The sequence below is a fragment of the Mirounga leonina genome, unplaced genomic scaffold, assembly GCF_011800145.1.
Source record: "Mirounga leonina isolate KUSES-001 unplaced genomic scaffold, KU_Mleo_1.0 Mir_376, whole genome shotgun sequence".
In the NCBI taxonomy this organism is placed as follows: Eukaryota; Metazoa; Chordata; class Mammalia; order Carnivora; family Phocidae; genus Mirounga; species Mirounga leonina.
In genome coordinates, this window is record NW_023270718.1 from 5,447,484 (window position 1) to 5,469,658 (window position 22,175).

At 51.0% G+C, this 22,175-nt stretch overlaps 1 protein-coding gene across 3 annotated transcripts in view; it reads right to left on the bottom strand.

Annotated features, from left to right (window-relative positions):
- The window catches only part of VRK3 (VRK serine/threonine kinase 3), a 34,831-nt gene that overhangs the window by 11,331 nt on the left and 1,325 nt on the right, over positions 1-22,175 (bottom strand). For 2 of the 3 annotated variants that reach the window (XM_034987031.1, XM_034987032.1), the window contains exons 2-12: positions 22,062-22,125; positions 20,304-20,449; positions 16,228-16,365; positions 15,005-15,304; positions 9,292-9,353; positions 7,642-7,708; positions 6,580-6,664; positions 6,227-6,332; positions 4,433-4,525; positions 2,080-2,212; positions 814-934 (exon numbers count right to left, since the gene is read on the bottom strand). In XM_034987031.1, the coding sequence (XP_034842922.1) occupies positions 814-934; positions 2,080-2,212; positions 4,433-4,525; positions 6,227-6,332; positions 6,580-6,664; positions 7,642-7,708; positions 9,292-9,353; positions 15,005-15,304; positions 16,228-16,365; positions 20,304-20,448 (1,250 nt within the window). In that variant the 5' untranslated portion in view covers position 20,449; positions 22,062-22,125. The remainder of the gene's footprint in view (positions 1-813; positions 935-2,079; positions 2,213-4,432; positions 4,526-6,226; positions 6,333-6,579; positions 6,665-7,641; positions 7,709-9,291; positions 9,354-15,004; positions 15,305-16,227; positions 16,366-20,303; positions 20,450-22,061; positions 22,126-22,175) is intronic. The other variant, XM_034987033.1, reaches the window with a different exon arrangement.

Here is a 22,175-nt window from a genome sequence, read left to right on the forward strand (position 1 = left end):
TTCCTGCACTTCACACATGGATGGCCAACCATCTCCTAGATGGGCCCTCTGGATGACTCCTGGGCAACTCTCACCCCCGCCCCCGCAGCTGTACCAGATCTTGAGTCCCAACCTCCCGCAGGGCTTCCCTCGTCCCAGCTGTCCACGGTCGTTGGTGCTGAAGACCAAAGTGGCCGTGTGCACTTCCCTCCCAGCCCTGCTGCTTGCTGTCCGTGGTGCTGAATGTCTCTCGGGGACCAGCTACTGTTGCGCTGTCCCTGGTACTGAATGTCTAAACCAGAGCTAGCAGGATCCGGTGGTTTTACAAGCAGAGGGCAGGGACAGGAAGTGTGGACTCGGGTGGCCAGTGTTGCCACATGCTGAAGCAGGGCCCAGGCTTCACTGCTCAGGTTGCCCACTTGTCTGTGAAGGAGTGAATGAGTCATGGTGTCCTCTGCACCATGAGTATTTTCTACAGGTCAGGCTCTGTGCTGAGTGCTATGTACCTGACTCCCCTGAATCCTTCCACAGGCCCTGAGGTAGGTGCTAATAAGATCTCATCCCAGAGAGAACACCGAGGCTTGTGGAGGTTATTAGGCTGCCCACCCAACACACTGCAGTGGTGGGGTCAGAGTCTGACCCCAGGAGCGTGACTCCAGAGCCCACACTTGTCTGCTGGAATGGATGCTACAGGACACACCCAAGTACTGCAGAGGCCTTGGCTCTGCTGGACGCTGCCTCCCCCTCCTTTTTGTTCCCTGCTGGGTTCTGAGCTTCTGCCCCACCTTCGGGGATGCTGGGCCAGTGCTGGGTTCTGCTGACCCCCAGACTCACTTCTGTTTCAGCTTCATGATACCCTCGATGTTGGGAAGGCAGTTTGTCCACGGCAGGATCCCGTAGAGCCACTTCAGCAAACAGTAGCCCAGGGTCTGGAGGTCACTGCGGCGGGAAGGCCCTGGGGAGGGAGGGCAAGAGGTGGCAGCTCAGTCTGAATGCTCCATGCACTGACACCTCTGCTCCTTTTCTGACTCAATGCACTCAACCATCCACGCACACAGGCTCTTGTCTGTTCATTCACTTTTTATTCACCTGCTCTTGTGCTCTCATGAGTCTATCAATTACTTTCGTTCACTCTCTCAGCTGTCCCTACATCCCTGCTTTCACTAGCTTACTCCCTTGTCTACTTGTCTTTCATGCACTCATTGATTCAGTGGGTCCTCAGAGCTCTGTGCACCATGCCCCATTCCACATTCTTAAATCCCAGGCAAGAGTTTGGTTGGCTCCTAACCCTTGACAGTCTAATGGAGACAAAGTATGGTGTGGGATTACCTGAGCTACAGAAGAGGCATGAGGGAGCCCAGAAGGATGGACACTGAACGCAGCCTCAACAGAGGAGGATAACGGAGACTGTAGGATTTTTTTTATGCTTCCTAAACGGCATGATTTAGACAACCATTTGTGTAAGCATATAACAAGCACCAAGAGTTGACCGTGCCAGACCTTCTGCTCCTCGATGCTGGAGGGACAGGCACCACCCCTTTCCTGGGGGAGCTCAGTCTGGTGGGAGGACACGGGTAGACACGTGGATGGCCATGACATCAAGGGATTTGGGAAAGAGGCGCAGCCTCAAGGAATCTTCTCCTTAAGTACTCTCTTCATACCTACTCTGTACACTTTCCTTGGATAATCTCATTCCTCTCCCAGGGCTTCAGCTGACAACAACTGAGACACTGCTGATATGTGGGTCTCCATCCAGGCCTTCTCCTGTGCTCCAGGCATGGACAGCTAGATGCCTCCTTGACAGCCTCTCCTGAATGACTCTTGGGCAACTCTCATGGGTTCCAAGTCTAAACCAGATCTTGAATCTGACCCCGGGACCTGTGGAACCTCCTTGTGTCCAGCTGCTTGCTGTCCTTGGTGCTGAATGGCTGCCCTACAACTCCCTAATGCAGGCTGTCCATGGTTCTGAATCCCTATTCTACCTCGCTTAGCCTGATTCCTGTGTCTGGCTACCTGCTGTCTGTGGTTATGAAAACCTAGAGCTGCCCTTGTATGAGAAGCATGTCTCCATGGTCCTGAATCCCTTCTCTGGACTCTTACCACATCCCTTGTGCAGGTCAAGGCTAATGAACTCAAGATCCCCCTCATGTGGGCTCCTGCTGCCTTCCACATAGGCCACGTGTTTGCCGCCAGGGGCATAGCGGAAGGCGAAGCTGTAGCCTGCCAGCGTCACCTGTGTGGACATGGGGAGAAGCCATATAGTTTGGAGGTTAGGAGCTTGGACTCCAGAGTCAGAGAGTTCAATCATGGGTGCTATCTGAAACAACTGAATGCCAAACAGTACAAAAGGGTGTGAAGTGAAAAGAACCAAACCAACCACCTCCAGCCCCCAACCCACCACTCAGAAGTAACCACTAATAATCATTTCTTATGCCGTGTTTCAATTAACTTTCTTTGAATAACTGGTAAACACACATGGATGTAGAGTGGGCTCTAGTTTTCTTCATTAAAGATTTTTATTTATTTATTTGACAGACAGAGACACAGCGAGAGAGGGAACACAAGCAGGGGGAGTGAGAGAGAGAGAAGCAGGTCTCCCGCGGATGTGGGGCTCAATCCCAGGACCCTGGGATCATGACCTGAGCCAAAGGCAGACGCTTAATGACTGAGCCACCCAGGCGCCCCTCTAGTTTTCCACAAAGGGATGTGAGGCTCAAACTCAAAACCCCAAGATCAAGAGTTGCACACTCTTTTGACTGAGCCAGCCAGGGGCCCCTGAACTTTTTTTTTTTTTAAAGATTTTATTTATTTTGACAGAGAGAGACACAGCAAGAGAGGGAACACAAGCAGGGGGAGTGGGAGAGGGAGAAGCAGGCTTCCCCATGGTGCAGGGAGCCCGATGTGGGGCTCAATCCCAGGACCCTGGGATCATGACCTGAGCTGAAGGCAGACGCTTAAACGACTGAGCCACGCAGGCGCCCCAACCCCTGAACTTTAATAGTAGTTCCAGGCATTAACATTTGGAGCCAGACAGATCTGGTTCAGCCATGTCTGAAGCCAATGAGGTTCTGCATTTTCCCACTCAATGGGCCAATAATTTGCAATACCCCCTTAAACATTTTTTTTAAAGCCATGTTAAATTGGGCTTCTGTCATTTGCAACTAATAAAGTAATTAGAATTTACTTTAAAACATTATTTAAGGGGCACCTGGGTGGCTCAGTCAGTTAAGCGTCTGCCTTCGGCTCAGGTCATGATCCCAGGGTCCTGGGATCGAGCCCCACATCAGGCTCCCTGCTCAGTGGAGAGTCTGCTTCTCCTACTCCCTCTGCCCCTCACCTGGCTCGTGCTCTCTCTCTCAAATAAAATCTTTATGTATGTATGTATGTATTTATTTATTTATTTTATTATTTATTTATTTAAAGATTTTATTTATTTATTTGAGACAGAGAGAATGAGAGAGACAGAGAGCACATGAGAGGGGGGAGGGTCAGAGGGAGAAGCAGGCTCCCTGCCGAGCAGGGAGCCCGATGTGGGACTAGATCCCGAGACTCCAGGATCATGACCTGAGCCGAAGGCAGTTGCTTAACCAACTGAGCCACCCAGGCGCCCATTTTATTTATTTATTTTAAAAGATTTTATTTATTCATTTGAGACACAGAGATACAGACAGAGAGAGAGAGCATGAGCAGGAGGAGAGGCAGGGGGAGAGGGAGAAGCAGGCTCTCCACTGAGCCAGGAGCCCAATGTGGGGCTTGATCCCAGGACCCTGGGACCATGACCTGAGCCGAAGGCTGACGCTTAACCATCTGAGCCACCCAGGCGCCCTCAAATAAATAAAATCTTTAAAAAAAAAAAGTTATTTAATCAGTACTCTACCAGGAGTGTGTATACTTAAGGTTTTCCCACTTGACTAATAATCAATGCTGTCAGAAACATTTTGTACATGTATCTTTACACAGTCCTGTGAATATATGGATAGGACACATTCCTAAAAGAGGAACTGGTAGATGAAAAAAAATATGCACTTAAAATTTTGACTGCTATATCCAAATGACCTTCCAGAAAGGTTGGCCAGTTCACACTTCCAACAGCATATAAAAAATTTGTTTCCTTACATCCTTATCAGCAATAGATACCATTCTTTTTTGTCCACCCCTAAAATAGGAAGTTTTAATTTTTCGTTTCTATGATTACCGACATTATTCAGGGAGGCTGAGCATCTTTTCACATATTTAACCTGTGGATTTCTTTTTCTATGAACTGCTTTTCCTAACCTTTGTCCATTTTTCTACTAAGTTGTTTATCTCTTCTTATTTATTCCAAGGAGCCTTTTACATATGATGGATAGCAATCCTTTGTCTGCGGTAAGCATTGTGAGATACATGGATGTTTTGAGGCAGATGAGATCCTGGGCCCAGAGAGTCCCTAGGGTGGAGGGGACTTGGCTATTACCTGGCTCAGGTCCTTTGGATTCACAAAGATGTTCTCAGCTGTCACATTTCCATGGACGTACTCATTCTCATGGAGGAACTCCAGGGCATCCAGCTGGGGGAAGAAAGCAAGCATTTCCATGATGACAAACAGAAAGAGGCTCTGAGGCAAAGCCCAGTGAAGGAACCTCCAAGTTAGGCCTGGGGTCAGGAGGTACTACTTGTGATTGGAGGGGAGAAGGGTGTTTAAACCTTACTAATTCTGAGTGAAGCATTAGGAAGTCCACTCTTGATGACATAGCTAAGCATGTCTTCTAAATTAGACTTCTGAAAAATCAGCATTAAAGGTAATACTGGTTTTCCATCTATCTCTTTTACCTATTTCTCACTTGACTGCAAACTCAGGAGGGGAAGATGTCGGTTACTTATTGCCACACTGTACCCCCCAAACCCAAAAAGCAAAACCCAACACCCACATATACTAAAGACCTCATTTCTCCCAAAGAGCAGAAATAATGTTTAGTTAAGCAATTTGTATTTCTTAGCCCTAGCTCTGACTTCTCCACTGAGCTCCAGACTCATACACTGAACTGCCTGGGTTTAGTTATATCCTGAATATATCCCCAGGCCCACCTTGACCCCAAGGCTTACCTATCCACTAGGTTCTACTTGTTCTATAAACTCTCTGTCCGACAGCCCATCTCCTCAGGACCGTCCTCTTATGCCGACCTCACCTGGCCTCCTTATCACACCCTCCAGTCCATCTACATGTGCCCCTAGGGTCTTTCTGTACCCAGAGCTGACCCTGCCTTTCCTCTGCTCCCAATCCTCCCGTGGCTCCCCAGTGCCCTCAGGACAGAGTCCTTAGCTTGGTGTTCTGCGTGATTGGTCACTATTGACCGTTCCATGCCAACCCTACCTTACCCTTTCTCCCCACACATGTCAGCACAGAGACCTTCAGGACACACCTAACAGGTCACTTTCTGGCCACTCCCAGGTCTCCAGCTATTTAAATTGGGTTCTCATATGCTCCGTTATAGCAGAGTGATATTTCTATTCAGAGAACTTTCACAGCTTGTGAAATTGTTTAATATCATCCTCTCCCACTAGACATAAAAACCATTACTCCCGGCCCCTGGGACAGTGTCTGACACCCAGCAGCGACCTGATAAATATTTAATGAAAGGATGGATGGGGGCACCTGGGTGGCTCAGTCGTTAAGCGTCTGCCTTCGGCTCAGGTCATAATCCCAGGGTCCTGGGATCGAGCCCCACATTGAGCCCTGCATCAGGCTCCCCGCTCAGCGGGAGGCCTGCTTTTCTCTCTCCCACTCCCCCTGCTTGTGTTCCCTCTCTCGCTGTGTCTCTGTCAAATAAATAAATAAAAAATCTTAAAAAAAAAAAAGGATGGATGGACAAGAGAATAAATCAATGAACAAATGCCTTATGCTCCCCTCTCCTATACACACCTTTACCTAAGCTGTATCCTTGGCCTGGGATATTCTCCCCGTGTATCTCCACTCCCACTCCACCCAGCACCTTGCTATTTCCCACTCATCGCTTAGAAACAACCTCTACCAGGAAGCCCAATGGAGCCCCTCATTTTGAGGCAGAGGCCCCTTCCTCCAAGTCACACATGGGAATGTTTCTCTCTCAGGCTCTAATGGCCTACTGTGCACCTGTTCCAGTCAAGTGCTAGCCCCCAGTGTCCAGGAGAGGGAGGCATGGGCTGAATGTGTCAATGAACAAGCCGACTGATAATCTAGGACCCAGTGCACCATCCCCTGGACGGGAGCCGGCAGCTTCTAGGTACATACCAGCCGGCAGGCCATCTGGAACACAGACTTTACCGACATTACATGCTTTGGGTTGTCATCCAGGGCCGACTGAAGGCTCCTCCCCAGCATGGGAAACACCAAGAACCTGGAAGATAGGAGCATCCCAGGAGGTGGGAGAGATGACCACGGGAAGGGGCAGAATACAGGCCACCGAGGCTGGACTCTGGCTGGGTGGCTCTAAGGTCCCAGTCACGGGCAAGACCAAGGGTTCCTGATTGTGAGGGGATCAGCCTGGCTCAAAGCCGGGGAGAAGGAAGCCACAGCGTCCCCGGAACATGACACAGAGAGAAAAAATGGGACCAGCGAGGTGGCTGGCAAGTGAAGCGACTCACCTGTACTTGTCCTGGTGAATACCAAAACCGACACAGGTGGGGACGGCCAGTAGGGGGACTGTGTTCAGCTTCTTCCACTTGTTCACTGCGGGAGGCAGGGGAGCGAGAGATCAGAGCACCCTGGTCCCGGGGCCCACGGCCCGTTCTCAGGGCAGAATCAGAGAGTGCCTGAGCCCAGGCCAGACTGTCAGGCTCCTGGTCAGAGATGCCACCTCTGTGGGTGGGTGACAGCGGGGTGGTGACAGGGGGCGCATCACTGACCTCTGACTGTAACCTACATCTGCAAGGACAGGGGGTGAGCCCGGCCGAAGCATATACAAATCTGGCATGCAAGGGACAAGGACAACAGAGTGACCTCTGAATTCACATGTATCATTAGTAAGGTCAGGAAATGTCTCAACGGGTCATGGCATCAATCAGAGGTCTGCCCGTCTCCCAGGATCTCAGTTGGATGGTACAGAGCCAGTGGTGTGCTGATAAAAGTTTAATGACTGGCTGTCCAGGGAAAAACAGCGCTGACTGCTCGTGTTTGCCGATTTTTGTGGTGTGAACACTTCCCACCATGGCCCATTTCAGGCCATGGATCTGAGATCACAGATTGTGGAGCTGGGAGAGACACCAGCACGCCATCATATGGTATTTTCGCCAAGCAGATACAATGGATGTGAGCAATGGATGAGGTCTGTGTTCCAGATGGCCTGCTGGCTGCTACGTACCTGGACAAACAATTAGGAAGTGAAGAGTTTTGAGGATCTGAATATTTACTATTGATCTTAACATAATGTATTTGATTGTAAGTTGATGTAGTTAATTTTAAATAATGAGTCTGTTCAGCGACTGCCTTGTGGTCCTGAAAATCGAACGCTTGGCTCTCCAGAGCTGGTAGTCGGCCTCAGCCCGTGCTGTCTGTCTTCTGAGGCCTAAAGCCTGACGGACGACGGGGCACATCTAGGCCTGTAATGTCATCCCCACCTTTCCCACCCCTTCAGGGGGAAGCTAGCTGTTCTGACCAAGCTAGTAGCCCCAACTCTCTCCCCCTTTTCCCATTTCCCTGCAGAATACCTTGCAAAGGCTTGGCAGCCCGCTGGAAGAAGTTCTGCTCATTGAACAAGCGCCCATCCTTGGCATCCTAGTTGGGAATGGCAGGGGGAGAAGGCTGTCACAGCGGAAGTTCTTAGACAAGGTCGTCACTAGCCACGCATCATCCCAGGTTAATGCCAGCAACCGCCACCATGACCCCCACATCAGAACCAAATTCCCTAGGGTGCTGCATGTGAACACATGATCTCCCACTGCCCAGATTCCTCTTCTTTTATGCTAGGATCCGCAAGTTTTCCTAGGCATGTGGCCTTCAGCTAGAAACTACATTTCCCAGCCTCCCTTGCAGTGAAGAATGACCCTATGACCAACTTCTGCTCTATAGAGATGTAAGCAGATGAGATGTGGGCGGCTTTCGGATTATGCCCTCAAAGGGCTGGGCATGCTCTCCCTTTCCTCTTCTGTTCCAGTTGGCTGGAATGCAGAGGAGATGGCAGGAGCTGGGGCAGCCACCTCAGCCCATGAAATGGAGGTTATATACAAGTGGTACAGCTGGTTTCTTAAGAGGACAGGGTTAAAGAGAGCTAGGTTCAAATCTCAGCTTGCCATTCACTCCTTCTTTGTACAAAGCACCTATTATGTGCTGAGTATTCTACTGGCATTGGAGATACAGCAGTGAACAAAGCAACTTGCATGCTGCGTGTCCCTGGGCACGTGATCAAGTCCCCATTTCCTCATATGTTAAATGGGGGGAGTTAAAAGTAACTACCTCCCAGGCTTGCTTGTGAGACTCAGCCCAGGGCTGGGCACAGAACAGGCTCTCTCTCTTTTAATTTTTTAAAATTTTATTATTCTTATGATTATTTTTTCAGAACAGGCTCTCAATAAGCAGGTGCCATTACTCATCTGCAAGCCTGGCTCCAGAGCCCACTCACGCAGCCCCCCGTCTAGGGCCATGGTGGTGGGGCACCAGGACTGGCTGCCCCGGTGTTTTGGGGGGGAGGGGTGAGAAAATCTGAATAAATGAAGGGAAGAAAATAAGTCACCCGTAAGTCCAGCTCTTAGGGATAATGATAAGGCTACTAACCAGGACGATATACACTCTTATTAGACTCTTCCTCTATGATGAGGGATGCGACTCGCCCGCCTGGCTGCTCTCTTTCTTGGTTGGTTGATTTTCCCTTTGGGCCCCCCTCGAGTGCATGTTTCCTGTGTGCTAAGGTTGTGCATGATTTCACAGACTCCTCAAGTGCGGGGACCCCATCTGATTGCTTGTCTGATGGGCCCCATCACCCAGCACAGTGATATATAGTAGATGATCAAGAAATACACACTATGAGACAGATAGGCAAGTGGGGCACACAATGTGGATATTGGGGCTCCCTCGCCCAGATGAGGAAACTCGGCCCCAGGAGGGGAGAAGGCACTTGACCAGACTGCATAGGCAGACAGCACCAGAACCAGGGCGCGGGGTGGACCTCGTGGCAGCTTCCGAGGCCCTCAGTGATAAAGAACCTGAGGCTGGAGGGAGATGTGCCGGGCCCAAGATCCCACTGCCCCCCCGCAGGCCAAGGCAGGGCTCTGCAGCCTGTGCCAGCCCTCAGAGAGGCCCGGAGGTTGAAGGTGCCCAAGCCGCAGGCCCTCCCCCTTGGCACCGCCCCGGGGGATACTCACGAGTTTAAGCGAGAATGTCTGTTTCTGACTTGACTTGCAGGCGAAGGTGGAGATAGCCTCAGCTGTGGGTGGACAAAACGAGCCAAGTTATTATCTACAGGGAAGACAAGAGTCATGGTCCTCAAACTTCCGGGTAACGAGTGGCACTTCTGTTTCTCTGGTTCCCTCGGGGTCAAGTGTATTCTTGGCTTTCAAGACCCCTTCCTTCCTATTTTCTTTTTTCTTTTTTTTTAAAGATTTTATTTATTTATTTGACAGAGATAAAAGGAGAGCACAAGTAGGCAGAGCGGCAGGCAGAGGGAGAAGCAGGCTTCTCCCGGCTTGATCCCAGGACCCCAGGATCATGACCTGAGCTGAAGGCAGCCGCTTAACCGACTGAGCCACCCGGGCGCCCCCCTTCCTATTTTCAAACAGGTTCTTGTTTTTTTTCTTTGTTGATATTCAGCTACATAAAAAAGGTTATTGACAAGAAGGCCCGACTGCTCTCCTTGGAAAGACTTGCTTACAAGGGTGGCCCTTGGCTGGGTCTGAGGAGGGATCCAGCATTCTCTAACAATAAGAGGGGCCCCCTGTGCCCAAACTATCATGCTGAACAGCTGCTTTCCTTCTGGGAGTCTAGAATTTTGGTACGTTCTAGGCAGGGTGCGCCTATGTGACCAGCTCTCAGTAAAAACCCTGGGTGCTGAGTCTCTCAGGAGTATCTCTGGTAGACATACTACACGTGCTGTCACACCTTCTTGCGCAGCCTGTGTGACTCCACGGGGAGAGGACTCCTGGAAGCTGGTGCTGGTCTCCCCCAGACTTCATGTGTCCTTCCCCCCATTGCCTGTGCTGTGTCCTTTTGCTGCAATGAATCGTGGCATGAGAACAGCTACGTGCTGAGGCTTGTGGATGGGTCCTCTCTGTGAATAACTGAGCCTGGGGGGTGGTCCTGGGGGCCCCCAACACACCAGCTTTTTGCATTTGTCTACACATATGGGGAAGTACAGATGCAGATCCCGTGCGAGGAAGGGCTTGTTGCCCCAGCCCCGCCCACCCGGGGAGCGCCATCACAAGTAGCTTTCAGTCCCTCAGCGGTCCACTCAGCTGCAATCCCGGGGTGGCCCATATCCAACAGGTTTTCAAGGGGGATATAAAGGCCCAGCTGTGTTGGCCAGACACAGAACCATGCTGAAGGACCACTCCCGCTCCAGAGTCCCCGTGGGGCCGGCTGAGGCTATAGGGCTGGGCTGCACCCACCATCCACCTCCTTCTTCCCCTCTGCCTCATAAACACTCTGCACGTTCGTCCCATTCTGTTCAGTTACCAACCCCATGCTAAGTGTGGGCTTTACACAGATGGTTTCCCTTTAAGGTCTACTACGATGTTATTATTACTGCGCTCGCTGTCGTCAACGCCACCTGCTGGAGTAGATGAGAGAGGCGGGTCAGAGAAGCCAAGGGACACACTGGGCCACCAACTCTCTGTGTGACTTCGCACGAGGTGCTAGACCTCTCTGGGCCTCTACTGCCACGTCTGTGAAATAGGAGTGATGAAGCCTGCCCCCGGGGTTGGACGCAAGGGTGCAGACGGGCCAGCAGGAACGATCACGGTAGGGGCTGAGTGCGCATCATAGCTAGCTTCCTCCTTCAAACGCACCACTCGATGAACCCACCGGCCCCAGAGCCGAGCACAAGCCTGGCTCAATGTGTGGCAGCTCTCTAAATATCGTAAGTAGCACAAGGGCCCACCGCCACTGAGTGGCAGAGCCGGCTCCGCCTCGCTCATCCAGAGCCCATGAGCTGAAACACTATAGTCCATCCCCGCGGCTCTCTGAGTGCTCACTCCTTTCTCTCGTCTTTTCTACTCCTTAATCATCCAGGTTGGTGTGGTCTAGGATGCTGAGCTGACGGACAGGGAGGTGAGAGTTACCCATTGTTGCTCTCAAGAAGCACTGGTTGGAGCAGGGTCGGAGCCCAGGGTTTACAAATTCAGGGCCAAGGGTGACCTGAGTCCAGTCTATAAGAGGGAAATGTGTCAAGGGCTCAGATCTCAGGGTACCGAGGGGTGCTTTCCAGCTACAAGAAGTGGGCTTGGAGAGATCGTCAGCAGGTGTCTGGAGCTCACTGTGGCACCTCTCACGAATACTAACCCTGCTCAGAGTTCCCGCACGGGTGGGTGACAGGTACACGCCTGACGCTCAGAAGCAAGCAGGAAGAGCTGGTAACTTAAATACGATCCCCTGCACTACTCTGCAGATCATGAAGGGCTTTTCTCTTCTGCTCCTCTAACTGGCCCTCCTGCCAAGAGCCCGGGGTGCTAGCTGGGCCATTCCCATTATAGAGGGGAGCCAACAGAGGCCCAGGAGGGGCAGTGCGCTTGGCCAATGGCTCCTGTAGGGCCTGGCTTTCAACCCAGAGCTCCAGACTCTGTGACCTAGGGAGACCCCTGTCTCATGCACATCTGATACATGGAAAGTCCCTACGTGCTCCCAATGCTGACAAGGGCGTAACAGGCGAACAGGGGGACGCCCCCAACTGCCAGAAGATGAGCGATGTTGAACCTGGAGCGAGAAAGCTGCTCTGGGATCCATCATGACCAGAACAGCGACAGGAAGCACTTGTACCGTGCTTGCTGCTTTCCTGTGCATTGGTCCACCCATGTGGCTTTCCCAACAACGACCCTGCGAGGTCAGTACTATTTTTTTTTTTAAGATTTTATTTATTTATTCATGAGAGACAGAGAGAGAGAGAGAAGCAGAAGGAGAAGCAGGCTCCCAAGGAGCAGGGAGCCCGATGCGGGGCTCGATCCCAGGACCCTGGGATCATGACCTGAGCCGAAGGCAGACGCTTAACCGACTGAGCCACCCAGGCGCCCATGAGGTCAGTACTATTATCATCCTATTCTGCAGGTGAGGAAACTGAGGCATAAGGTCATGACATCACTTGAACCTGAACGAGGTCAGACAACTAGCTGCCAGCAGAGGCAGGGGACAGCTCACAAGGTCCGGCTACACTCTCCCACCTCCCTTCGAGGGGAGGGCTTGCTGGAGACTCTGGGCACCCCACACCCCCTCTCACTGCCAGCAACGCTAGGGTCTTGATGCTTCCTGTTCCTGTTCCTGGGTTTCTAGCCTCTGAGTTTTTGCCTATGCCCCACCTTAGTCTAGCATGCCCATCTCTGCCCTAACTTCTTTGTCCCAGTTTGGAAGGTGCTTAATAAAATTGTAGTGCTGGGGAGCCTGGACGGCTCAGTTGGTGGAGTGTCTGATTCTTGGTTTCGGCTCAGGTCGTGATCTCACGGTCGGGGAGTCAAGCCCTGCTCTGGGCTCCACGCTCAGTGGGGATCTGCTTGACATTCCCTCTCTCCCTCTCCCGCTGCTCCTCCCCCACTCGTGTGCACTCTCTCTCAAATAAATAAATCTTTAAAAAAATAAAATCAAATCACAGCGCTTCCACCTGACGGTTAGCAACTGATGGAGTCTCCCCATAGCTGGAGGCATGTTTGGGATGGCCTGACTCAGTGGGTCTCAGTCACTCTCAGTGGGCATCCGACAGTGCCTGGAGATAGTTTCGGTTGTCACAATAGGGGGAGGGGAGGGGTGTTACTGGTGTCTAGTGGTTTTTCTAGTGGTTTCTAGCGGTTCTCCCAAACTGTTCTGGGGAGATAGGGAGGATGACATCATAACTCAGGAGCTGACAAGGAAAAGAGTGCCAACTCACAGGGCTGCACGAGTAAGGGAGTAAGATGAGCTGATTGGTGGGATGAACTGAGGACGGGGCACAGAGTGGGTCAACAGTGTCAGCGGCTGTGAAAAAAAAAAAATCCCAATTCTGGCTGCTGTTGTTGTTTAACTGTTACTGTTTTTTGTGTTTTGTTTTTTTTTTTAAAGATTCTATTTATTTGACAGAGAGAGAGATAGCGAGAGCAGGAACACAAGCAGGGGGAGTGGGAGAGGGAGAAGCAGGCCTCCCGCAGAGCAGGGAGCCCGATGTGGGACTTGATCCCGGGACCCCAGGATCATGACCTGAGCCGAAGGCAGACGCCCAGCGACTGAGCCACCCAGGTGCCCTAACTGTTACTGGTTTTAACTACAGGACATAAAACTGCACCACTTCTTGACTGGTGCAAGCTGGCAGAGGAGAAAGGCGATGTGCCCGGGGGTGACTCGGCCCTGGGACACATGCAAACGCGCTCCACAGCCCTTACGAACCCTGCTCCCCACCCCGACAGTGGCCCATGCCCATCTGGCACTTCCAAATCAAAGATTTCTGAGCAAAATCCAGATTTCTGGCCTTTCCTGCAAACTCAGAAGATCTCGGAGCCAGATCTCCGGCTGCTTATTGACATCTCCGGGACTCGTGTACCTCCTCTAGGCCACGGGGACAGTGACAGTGCTGGTGTCCACCGTGAGTTAGGAAGTACGAAGACAACACTCACGGCAGCACTAGTCTTCACGGCCCAAAGCGGGAACAATCCACACGTCTGCCAACCAACCGGTAAATGGGGAAACCGAACACGATACACATACACCGAGTATTGTTCAGCCACAAGGCGGAATGAAGTTCCGACAGACGCTATGATGTGGATGGGCCTTGAAAACATCATGCTGGGGGAAAGAAGACAGATGCAAGATCTGAAACGTCCACAACAGAGAAACCCAGAGAGATAGAGAACAGTTAGCGGATGCCCGAGGCTGGGACGAGAGGGACGGGGAGCGAGTGCTTCAGTACAGGGCTTCCTTTCGGGGTGATGGGAATGTTCTGGAACGAGATTCGAGTGATGGCTGCACAGCACCATGAATGGACTATATCCCACTGAACTGCAGATTTTAAAATTGTCAATTTCATGTTATGTGGCTTTTATCTCAATTAAAAAAACGACAAAACCTCCCACAAAGCACTTAGAGCACAGTGTGGCCTTGAATAAGCACTTGATAAACATTGGGTTGGTTAATACTAATACTTCCAGCACAGCTCTTTTTTTCTTCATTGTAACAAGGTGTCTGACTCGTTTTTTAATGTTTGAGGACACCAGCCTCTAAACCAGGTCCTGCCTCTTCCTCTCCGGCCCCACATCTGGGCAGGCTGATAAGCAAGCCTGGGGGGGGGGGGGCTCCCTCCTTGGCTGCTGGTGGGAGATGCAAATCATGGGAGGCCCTGCCCCCAGAGCAGGAACCCTCACTCTGGCCCCACCCCTTAAACAAATAAAAACCCAAACCAGGCGCCTTTCCTTCCTCTCCTCAGGGGGGTGAAGAACTGCTTTCCCCCAGAAACCTCAATTATGCAAGCAATTAGTCACACGTATCTTCCATCACCACTCTCAACATTCAAACCAAATTTTAGGGGGAGGGGGTTCCATGCCGCCTCTGCAGGACAGACAGAACACTCATCATCATCCTTTTCATTCAGCCACCCTGGGCCTGCACTCCCCCACGACGAAGGTGGAGGTGGGGAGTGCCTCTTTACACAGGGCACAGGCTTTCCAGTTGGCCACAGTCCCCACCATTCCCAATTGTTCGTTCTCGGACTCCTGCACACATTTACCCTACCTGCCCAGCCCCTGTGGGTGGGTAGCTCTGCAGTCCCAAGTCTACAAGAAAGCTGTCCAGAGGCAGGTCTGCAGCTGGGAGATGGCTTCCATTTCCATTCTCAAAAAGGTGTTCCCCTCCCCTTGCCCTGGCTCAAAGACACCCCGGCCGAGCCCAGTGCCTGCCGGCCTGCGGACAGTGTACCTTTATAGAGAATGCCCTGGTCGTCCCTGGTCTGGAGGGGTCCCAGCTTCCAGTGCCGCCCATTCTTGTCTGTCACCACCGTCCCTGTGGGCAGAGCCTCAAGTGAGGTAGTCACCCGGCTCCGCTTCAGTGTCTGCGGGCTTTGCTTGGTCGCCTGTGGGCTTCGCTTGGTCGCCTGCGGGCTTCTCTTGGTCGCCTGTGGGCTTCGCTTGGTCGCCTGCGGGCTTCGCTTGGTCGCCTGCGGGCTTCGCTTGGTCGCCTGTGAGCTGCTTTTGGGGGTTGGGGGTCTGCTCCAGGACCCTGCAGGAGGATGGTCAGAATAAAGAAAAAGCAGCATCCAGGAGAGAAAAGTTGGATGGGTAATAGGACAACGCTTGTCATACAGTTCATTTATTCATTTGCTCATGCAACACATGCTTCCTGGGACCTTTCATGAGTCAGGTCCTTGTGTGATAAAGCTGGAGATCCAGACATGACTCAGACCTGGGCCCTTCCCTTGGGAGCCCCTAATTTGGTCGGGGAGTCTGACCTGGACACAGCTGGTCAGAACTGAGTCTGAAACAGGGCAGTAAAGAGGAATATGAGAGACTGATAATGCCTTGAGAAGTCAAGAGAGGCTTCTGGGAGGAGGGGACATTTGAGTTGGATCTTGTTGGATGAGCAGAAGTTTACCAAGGGGAAAAAAGACATTCCAGACACTCAACCAAAGACATCCTGAAACAGGACCTGGCCTTGTGCTGAGTATAAAGAAGGTTCGGAAATTTGTTAGACAGAGACCCTGCCCTTGAGGGGCTCCCAGGCTGGCAAGAGAATGGGATGGCATGGTGAGGAGAGAGGTGTGGACACAAGAAAGGATATTATCTACTCCATTCCTCCCCCCACCATCCACCCAAGGCACAGAACAGCAACAGGCAGAGGGGTCTGGAGCATAACAAGGGATGGAGGGGAGGCACCGAGGGCTGTGACTTTAGATCCAAGGGCCCCCTACAAAGGAGATGGGCACATGGTCCTCAAGACTCCCATGCTTGCTGGCTGGCACCAGGCCTATGCAGATGAGTCTACCTGGTCTCCGCCCATGCAGGACTTTCAGTCCATCAAGTGAGGCAGAAAGGATGAGGGTCCAGGCGGGGTAGGGGATCCCTGAGCAGGGGAACAAAGCCCCAAACTGTCCAACAACCCACCTTTTCCCCATTGAGTCAGGCCAGATTGACCCCAACTCTCACCTTTGGATCTCACAGTACCTTTAGACCCAGAACTGTCACCAACCAAGCAGCAGGATGATGAGGGGGAGGTGACAGAGCTGGACCATTTCACTCTCTTGGAAGGGATTTCAGGACTGGCACTGCTCTGTCTCCTTGAGCCTAGAGGAAGGGAGATCGGATGCAGACTGGGATTACAAAGGCCTTTTCCAGGAACCTCTAAACCAAGAACCCTGAGGGCACATTTGACCACTCTCTTCCCTCTGACCCTAGAGTCAAGCCTTGCTTCTCCTGTCACCTAAATATCTAAGCAAACTGTCCCTTCATTTTAGTTATGTTTTTTTCCTCCTTGGGTCTTGGTGTCTCTTGTGTGTCTTTTATCGCTTTGTCATTCTGCTCTCTACTAGGCAATTTCTTTGAACCTATCTTCCACTTCACTAATTCTCCCTTCAGCTGTGTCTGGTTGGCAGTTAAACCATCCAGTGAGTTTCTGGTTGCCACAATGATGTTTGTTTTTATCATTGGAGGTTTGATTTGGTTCTTTTTCAAATTGATTTGGTTCCTTTTCAATTCTAACTTCTGCTTCTTCACTGTATTTTGAATTTCTTCTTTTATTTCTTTAAACATGTTAAATGTGTTTTGGATGTATTCTCATCTGTTAATTCTGAGGTCTCTGGTCATTGTGGGTGTGATTCTATAGTTTGTTGTTTGTCCTGACACTGGCCTTTTCCTGGTGTCTTTTTTTTTTTTTTTAAGATTTTATTTATTCATTTGAGAGAGACAGTGAGCAAGCAAGAGAGCACAAGTGGCAGACGGAGAGGGAGGGGCAGACTCCCTGCTGAGCAGAGAGCCTGATGTGGGGCTCAATCGCAGGACCCTGGGATCATGACCTGAACTGAAGGCAGACGCCCAACTGACTAAGCCATCCAGGTGTCCTTCCTGGTGCCTTTTGATTGACTGGGAGCTCCTGGTCCTAAGAGAATTCTCTAAGGCAGAGGCAGAGGGAGAGAATCTCAAGCAGACTCTTTGCTGAGCATGGAGCCTGACTTGGGACTCCATCTCACGACCCTGAGATCATGACCTGAGCTGAAATCAAGAGTCGGGTGCTTAACTGACTGAGCCACCCAGGCACCCCCTAAGGCCTGTCTTTAAAGGGTATTCCCCAAGAGAAGGTTTGCCTCTGTTGGAGAGGGGCACCCATACCTCATTGCTTTTACACTAACTTTCCCGCTTGGGTTTTTCTGGGGGCTACACATATCAGTACAAATTCTGGCCCCAAACTGGTGAGGATGTGAGTTCTTGGTTAGGAATTCTCAGAAAGGACATTCTTTTTTTTTTTTTTTTTTTTTTAAAGATTTTATTTATTTATTTGAGAGAGAGAATGAGAGAGAGCACATGAGAGGGGGGAGGGTCAGAGGGAGAAGCAGACTCCCCGCTGAGCAGGGAGCCCGATGCGGGACTCGATCCAGGGACTCCGGATCATGACCTGAGCCGAAGGCAGTCGCTTAACCAACTGAGCCACCCAGGCGCCCCTCAGAAAGGACATTCTTCCATCTTTCACTCACAACCAAGGCTGAGACAGACAAATGTCTTCACCAACTTTCTCTGTGGAACTTTTGTGGTTGTTGTTGTTCCAGTTTACCCACTGAGGAGTCCCGGATTTTAAGTTTTCCAATCTCACCTCTTGCACTGTTCAGGCCATAAGTTTTGTCTCTTATACTCCATTAAAACCCAGGCTCGAAACCACCAGTGCCTGGCAAACAGTCCAGGACCACCACCATCCACAGCACGCACTCAGCCCCGTGGGTCTGTGTTTTCTTACTGTTTCTCGTTTCTGCGGAATTCACTCACTGAGTGATAGGACCCACTCAGCCCTGCTTTTCAAAACAGAGACTTTATATTTTCCAGCATTTTGTGGTGTGCTGAACCTTAAGGGGCTTTTGCCGATCATTTAGTCTGCCGTATTACTAAAAACAGAAGTCTTCTTTCAGTTGCTGCTAACTTAACTAGCATGGCTGGTTCCTGGACTGCTGGAATGAATGGCTTCCTTTTTTTTTTTTTTAGAGAGAGCGAGCATGCGAGTGCAAGTGGGGGGAAGGGCAGAGGGAGAGAGAGAATCTTAAGCAGGCTCTGCAACGAGTATGGAGCCCAACACGGGGCTCCATCTCACAACCCTGCCATCATGACCTGAGCCAAAATCAAGAGTGAGACACTTAACTGACTGAAGCACCCAGGCGCCCCCACTTCCCATGTTCCAGAGAGGTCTTTTCAAAATACAATCATATTGTATCTCTCACTTGGTAGAAACCCTCCACCGACTACATCAGTGATTATTAACCTTACCCATGGTCTACATAGCCCTGCCTGTCTACCCCCAGTCAAGATGTCTATCTGTATTTTTCCAACATGCATGACTCCTCCCACCACATGGCCTTTCCCTTTACCATGCCCCAATGCCTGGAACTCTTGTGACTCCTTCACCTCGACCCCATTCTTCACTTACCTAACTTTTATCATCCCTTGGTCTTGGCTTAAATGTTACCCACTGAGGGAGGCCTTCCTTGATCCCCCCAGAAACAAAGCTCCCTTATGTGGGTTCCATGGTCCATCCATTTCCCTTCTGTTATCATATGCTCTCCTGGTAGTTGCTTATTCAATGTCTGTTTGCCCTACTGGCTTCCAAAAGCTCTGAGAAACCAGACACTGGGCACGTGTCATGTGTGTTACTACCTTCCTGGGACAGACAGCACCTAAGTACACAGTAGGCGGTCCATGTATATTTGTTGCCTGATGACTGGGTGAATGAATAATGAACTGAGTCCTAGGTTAGCATTAAAGAAGGCTGTGGTTAAAACTCAGGCTCTGGGGGCACCACTGGTTAAGTGTCCGACTCTTGGCTTCGGGTCAGGTCATGATCTCAGGGTTGTGAAATCGAGTCCTGAGTCAGGCTTTGTGCTCAGCAGAGTCTGCTTGAGATTCTCTCCCCCTGCTCATGCTTGTGCGAGCTCTCTCTCTCCCTCTCTGAAATAAATAAATAAATCTTAAAAAAAAAACCCTCAGGCTCTGAACTCAGTGAAGGTAAATACTGTTTGCAGCTGTCTGGAATGCAGATAAAATATTGGAGATGAAAAGCTATCTTGAAAACTCAAGGCAATAAGCATGGGGGGGGGAACCCATCTCCTCAGGATGGCTGAGTAGAAAGACAGGAGGAACCTGGGTCCCTTGTGGCATCACAGGGACACCATTCCTCCACTGGACTGGTCCCTGCAGACTTTTTTAGTATGAAAAAAATAAACCCATTCTTTTTTTTTTAAACTCTTGAGGAAGCATTTTTCTGTTACTTGCAGCCAAATGCAATCTCAAATGATAAAATGTCATGTATGCCAACTTCCTTCTGTGGCCTTCAGACAAGTAAACTCACTTTGATTTTTCAATGCAGGACCTGTGGTTGGGCTTCCCATTGGCCAGGACCTACAGCTGATATTTCATTCATTCAGTCCATCAATCAGTGAGATTTCTCAGCACCCAACTCTGCCAGGTCTTGGATGCCAAGCAAGACAGCAGTGAGAGGTGAAGGAGGGACGAACCAGGAGGTGGCAGAAGTGGGCTGATTGGGCATCGATTTTGAAGGGAGAGTGGACAAGATTTGCCAGAGGGCTGAAGTTGTGGGGTGGAAGAGAAAGAGGACTGAAGGATAATGACTGCAGGGTCTGGTCTAAGAAACTGGATTACCACTCCACGACTCATAGTCTACAGAAGAGACAGATAGGCAGGCGGCACTCACATCAGGAGCTCAGCTCTGGGCATGTGTGGAGATGCGTATGGGACACACAACAGGTGTTGCAGGCAATCTGATATGCACATATGAACCTGGATTTCAGGGGAGGAGTCCAGGCTGGAGACAGAAACGTGTGAGTTGTCAACTTGAAAGCCACGAGGCCAATCAGATGCCAAGAAACTGAGTGTAGACAGAGCCTGAATCCTGGGCAGCTCCGGGATCAATGCAGGGTCAGACAGCCTGCAAAGGCGACTGTCCTCCCTCCCCAAATGCACGCGCGCACACACACGCACTCATCATCCCTCAGAGGCCTGGTTCTTACCTTGGCAGGATGACGTAATCGGTCTGACAAGGGTCTGGGGGCTTTCATGCTCAAAACATGGCTCAGACAAAGGTTTTCCGCAGTAGGGGCAGAATCTGAATGCTGCTTCCATACTTTTGCCACAGTCTGGACAGAAGGTGATCATGCTAGGAAACAATGGGTGGAGGGAGGGAACAGGAAGCTGAAAGCGAAACTGAATGCACCACCAGTGAGTCATCTGAGCTCCCCGAAGTGACGAGATTGCAAGAGGGAGGTAAGTTATCCCGTTGGAACAGACTCTCTTAGGAAGTGGCCACTTCGGAAATGAGTTCCTGCCCACCGCATCCGGCCTCTAGCCACGCATCTCTCCTTCGTGGCCCAGGGCGGGTAAAAAGCAGAAAAATGCAACGTGAAATTGCAGGTTTCACAGGAGACACGGGAATGCCTCGGAGTCCACGGAAGTCGTGCAGGAGATTTGCTCCAGTCACGGGAGCACGGAGGGTCTCCCGCCATTATCCGTGATGTTCATTTTTTGACACACACGATAGGGATCGGAGAGACAGCGAACGTTCGCCAATCAGCCACATGCTCCCCTACACTTCCCGGGCTCCCCCTGCCCCCACCCTGCAGTTAGATTGGGGCCACGTGACTAGTTCTGGCCAATGGCGTGTGAGTGGAAGTCACTTCCAGCTGAGGCAGTTAAGAGCTGGACGGCCTCCTCCGTCCGCCTGTCCACAGCATGGAGGCCTCTGGGAGCCACATGCTCCGGGTGGCATAGCTGCAAGATGGAAGAGGGTGGCCTGGTCCACACTGGAATCTCATGATCAGCAAATGGAACTTATGTTGCATGAAGCCACCAGGCCTTTACAGTCTGTTAAAGCTATACAGCCCGTCTTATCCTGACATACTTAGACACATTATCCTCTAGGCCTTGCGTGTCTCTGGAATATTTCCTAATACTTGTAAAAATCAAAACCAAAATCACACACAGAGCCCATTACAAATGAGGACAGGGCAGGAGTATTCATTTGCTTGGACTGCCGTCCCTAAACACCACCCACTGGATGGTTTCAATGACAGGAATTTATTTTCTCAGAGTTGTTTTTTCTTTTTTTTAAAAGATTTTATTTATTTGACAGAGAGAGACACAGCGAGAGAGGGAACACAAGCAGGGGGAGTGGGAGAGGGAGAAGCAGGCTTCCTGTGGAGCAGGGAGCCCGATGTGGGGCTCGATCCCAGGACCCTGGGATCATGACCTGAGCCGCAGGCAGACGCTTAACTGAATGAGCCACCCAGGCGCCCCTATTTTCTGAGTTTTGGAGGCTAGAAGTCTGAGATCAAGGTGTGAGAATGGGGCGTCTGGGGGCTCGGTTGGCTAAACGTCTGCCTTCAGCTCAGACATGATCCTGGGGTGCCGGGATTGAGCCCCGCATCCGGCTCCCTGCTCAGCGGGGAGTCTGCTTCGCCCTCTCCCTCTGCCCCTCACCCCTGCTCATGCTCTCTCTCTCAAATAAATAAATAAATAAATAAATAAATAAATAAAATCCATGGCAGTTTTAAGTGGCTTTGCTTTGTGTGGAATTTTCCCCAGTGCCAAGTGCCTTGGCTAAAGACGGCCTCTAGGATGGGGCAAGAGCCTAACTCAGTGACCCTGCCACGCCCATGATAACCTTCCTCCTGGGAGTGAAGTCTGAGAGCAGGAACATCGAGTAGATGAAACAGGAGCAAGCTGTGGATGGTGAAAAGGCCTTAAGGGGCATGTCCCTGAGGGGATGGTACCTTTTATGGGGTCACAGTCTGGCCCTCAGATTCACTGGGCTGGCAAGTCCATCTTAACAGTATCCTGTAAGTGAATAAAAGTGGAGAGGTTGACTCAGGCCCACTTCACATATG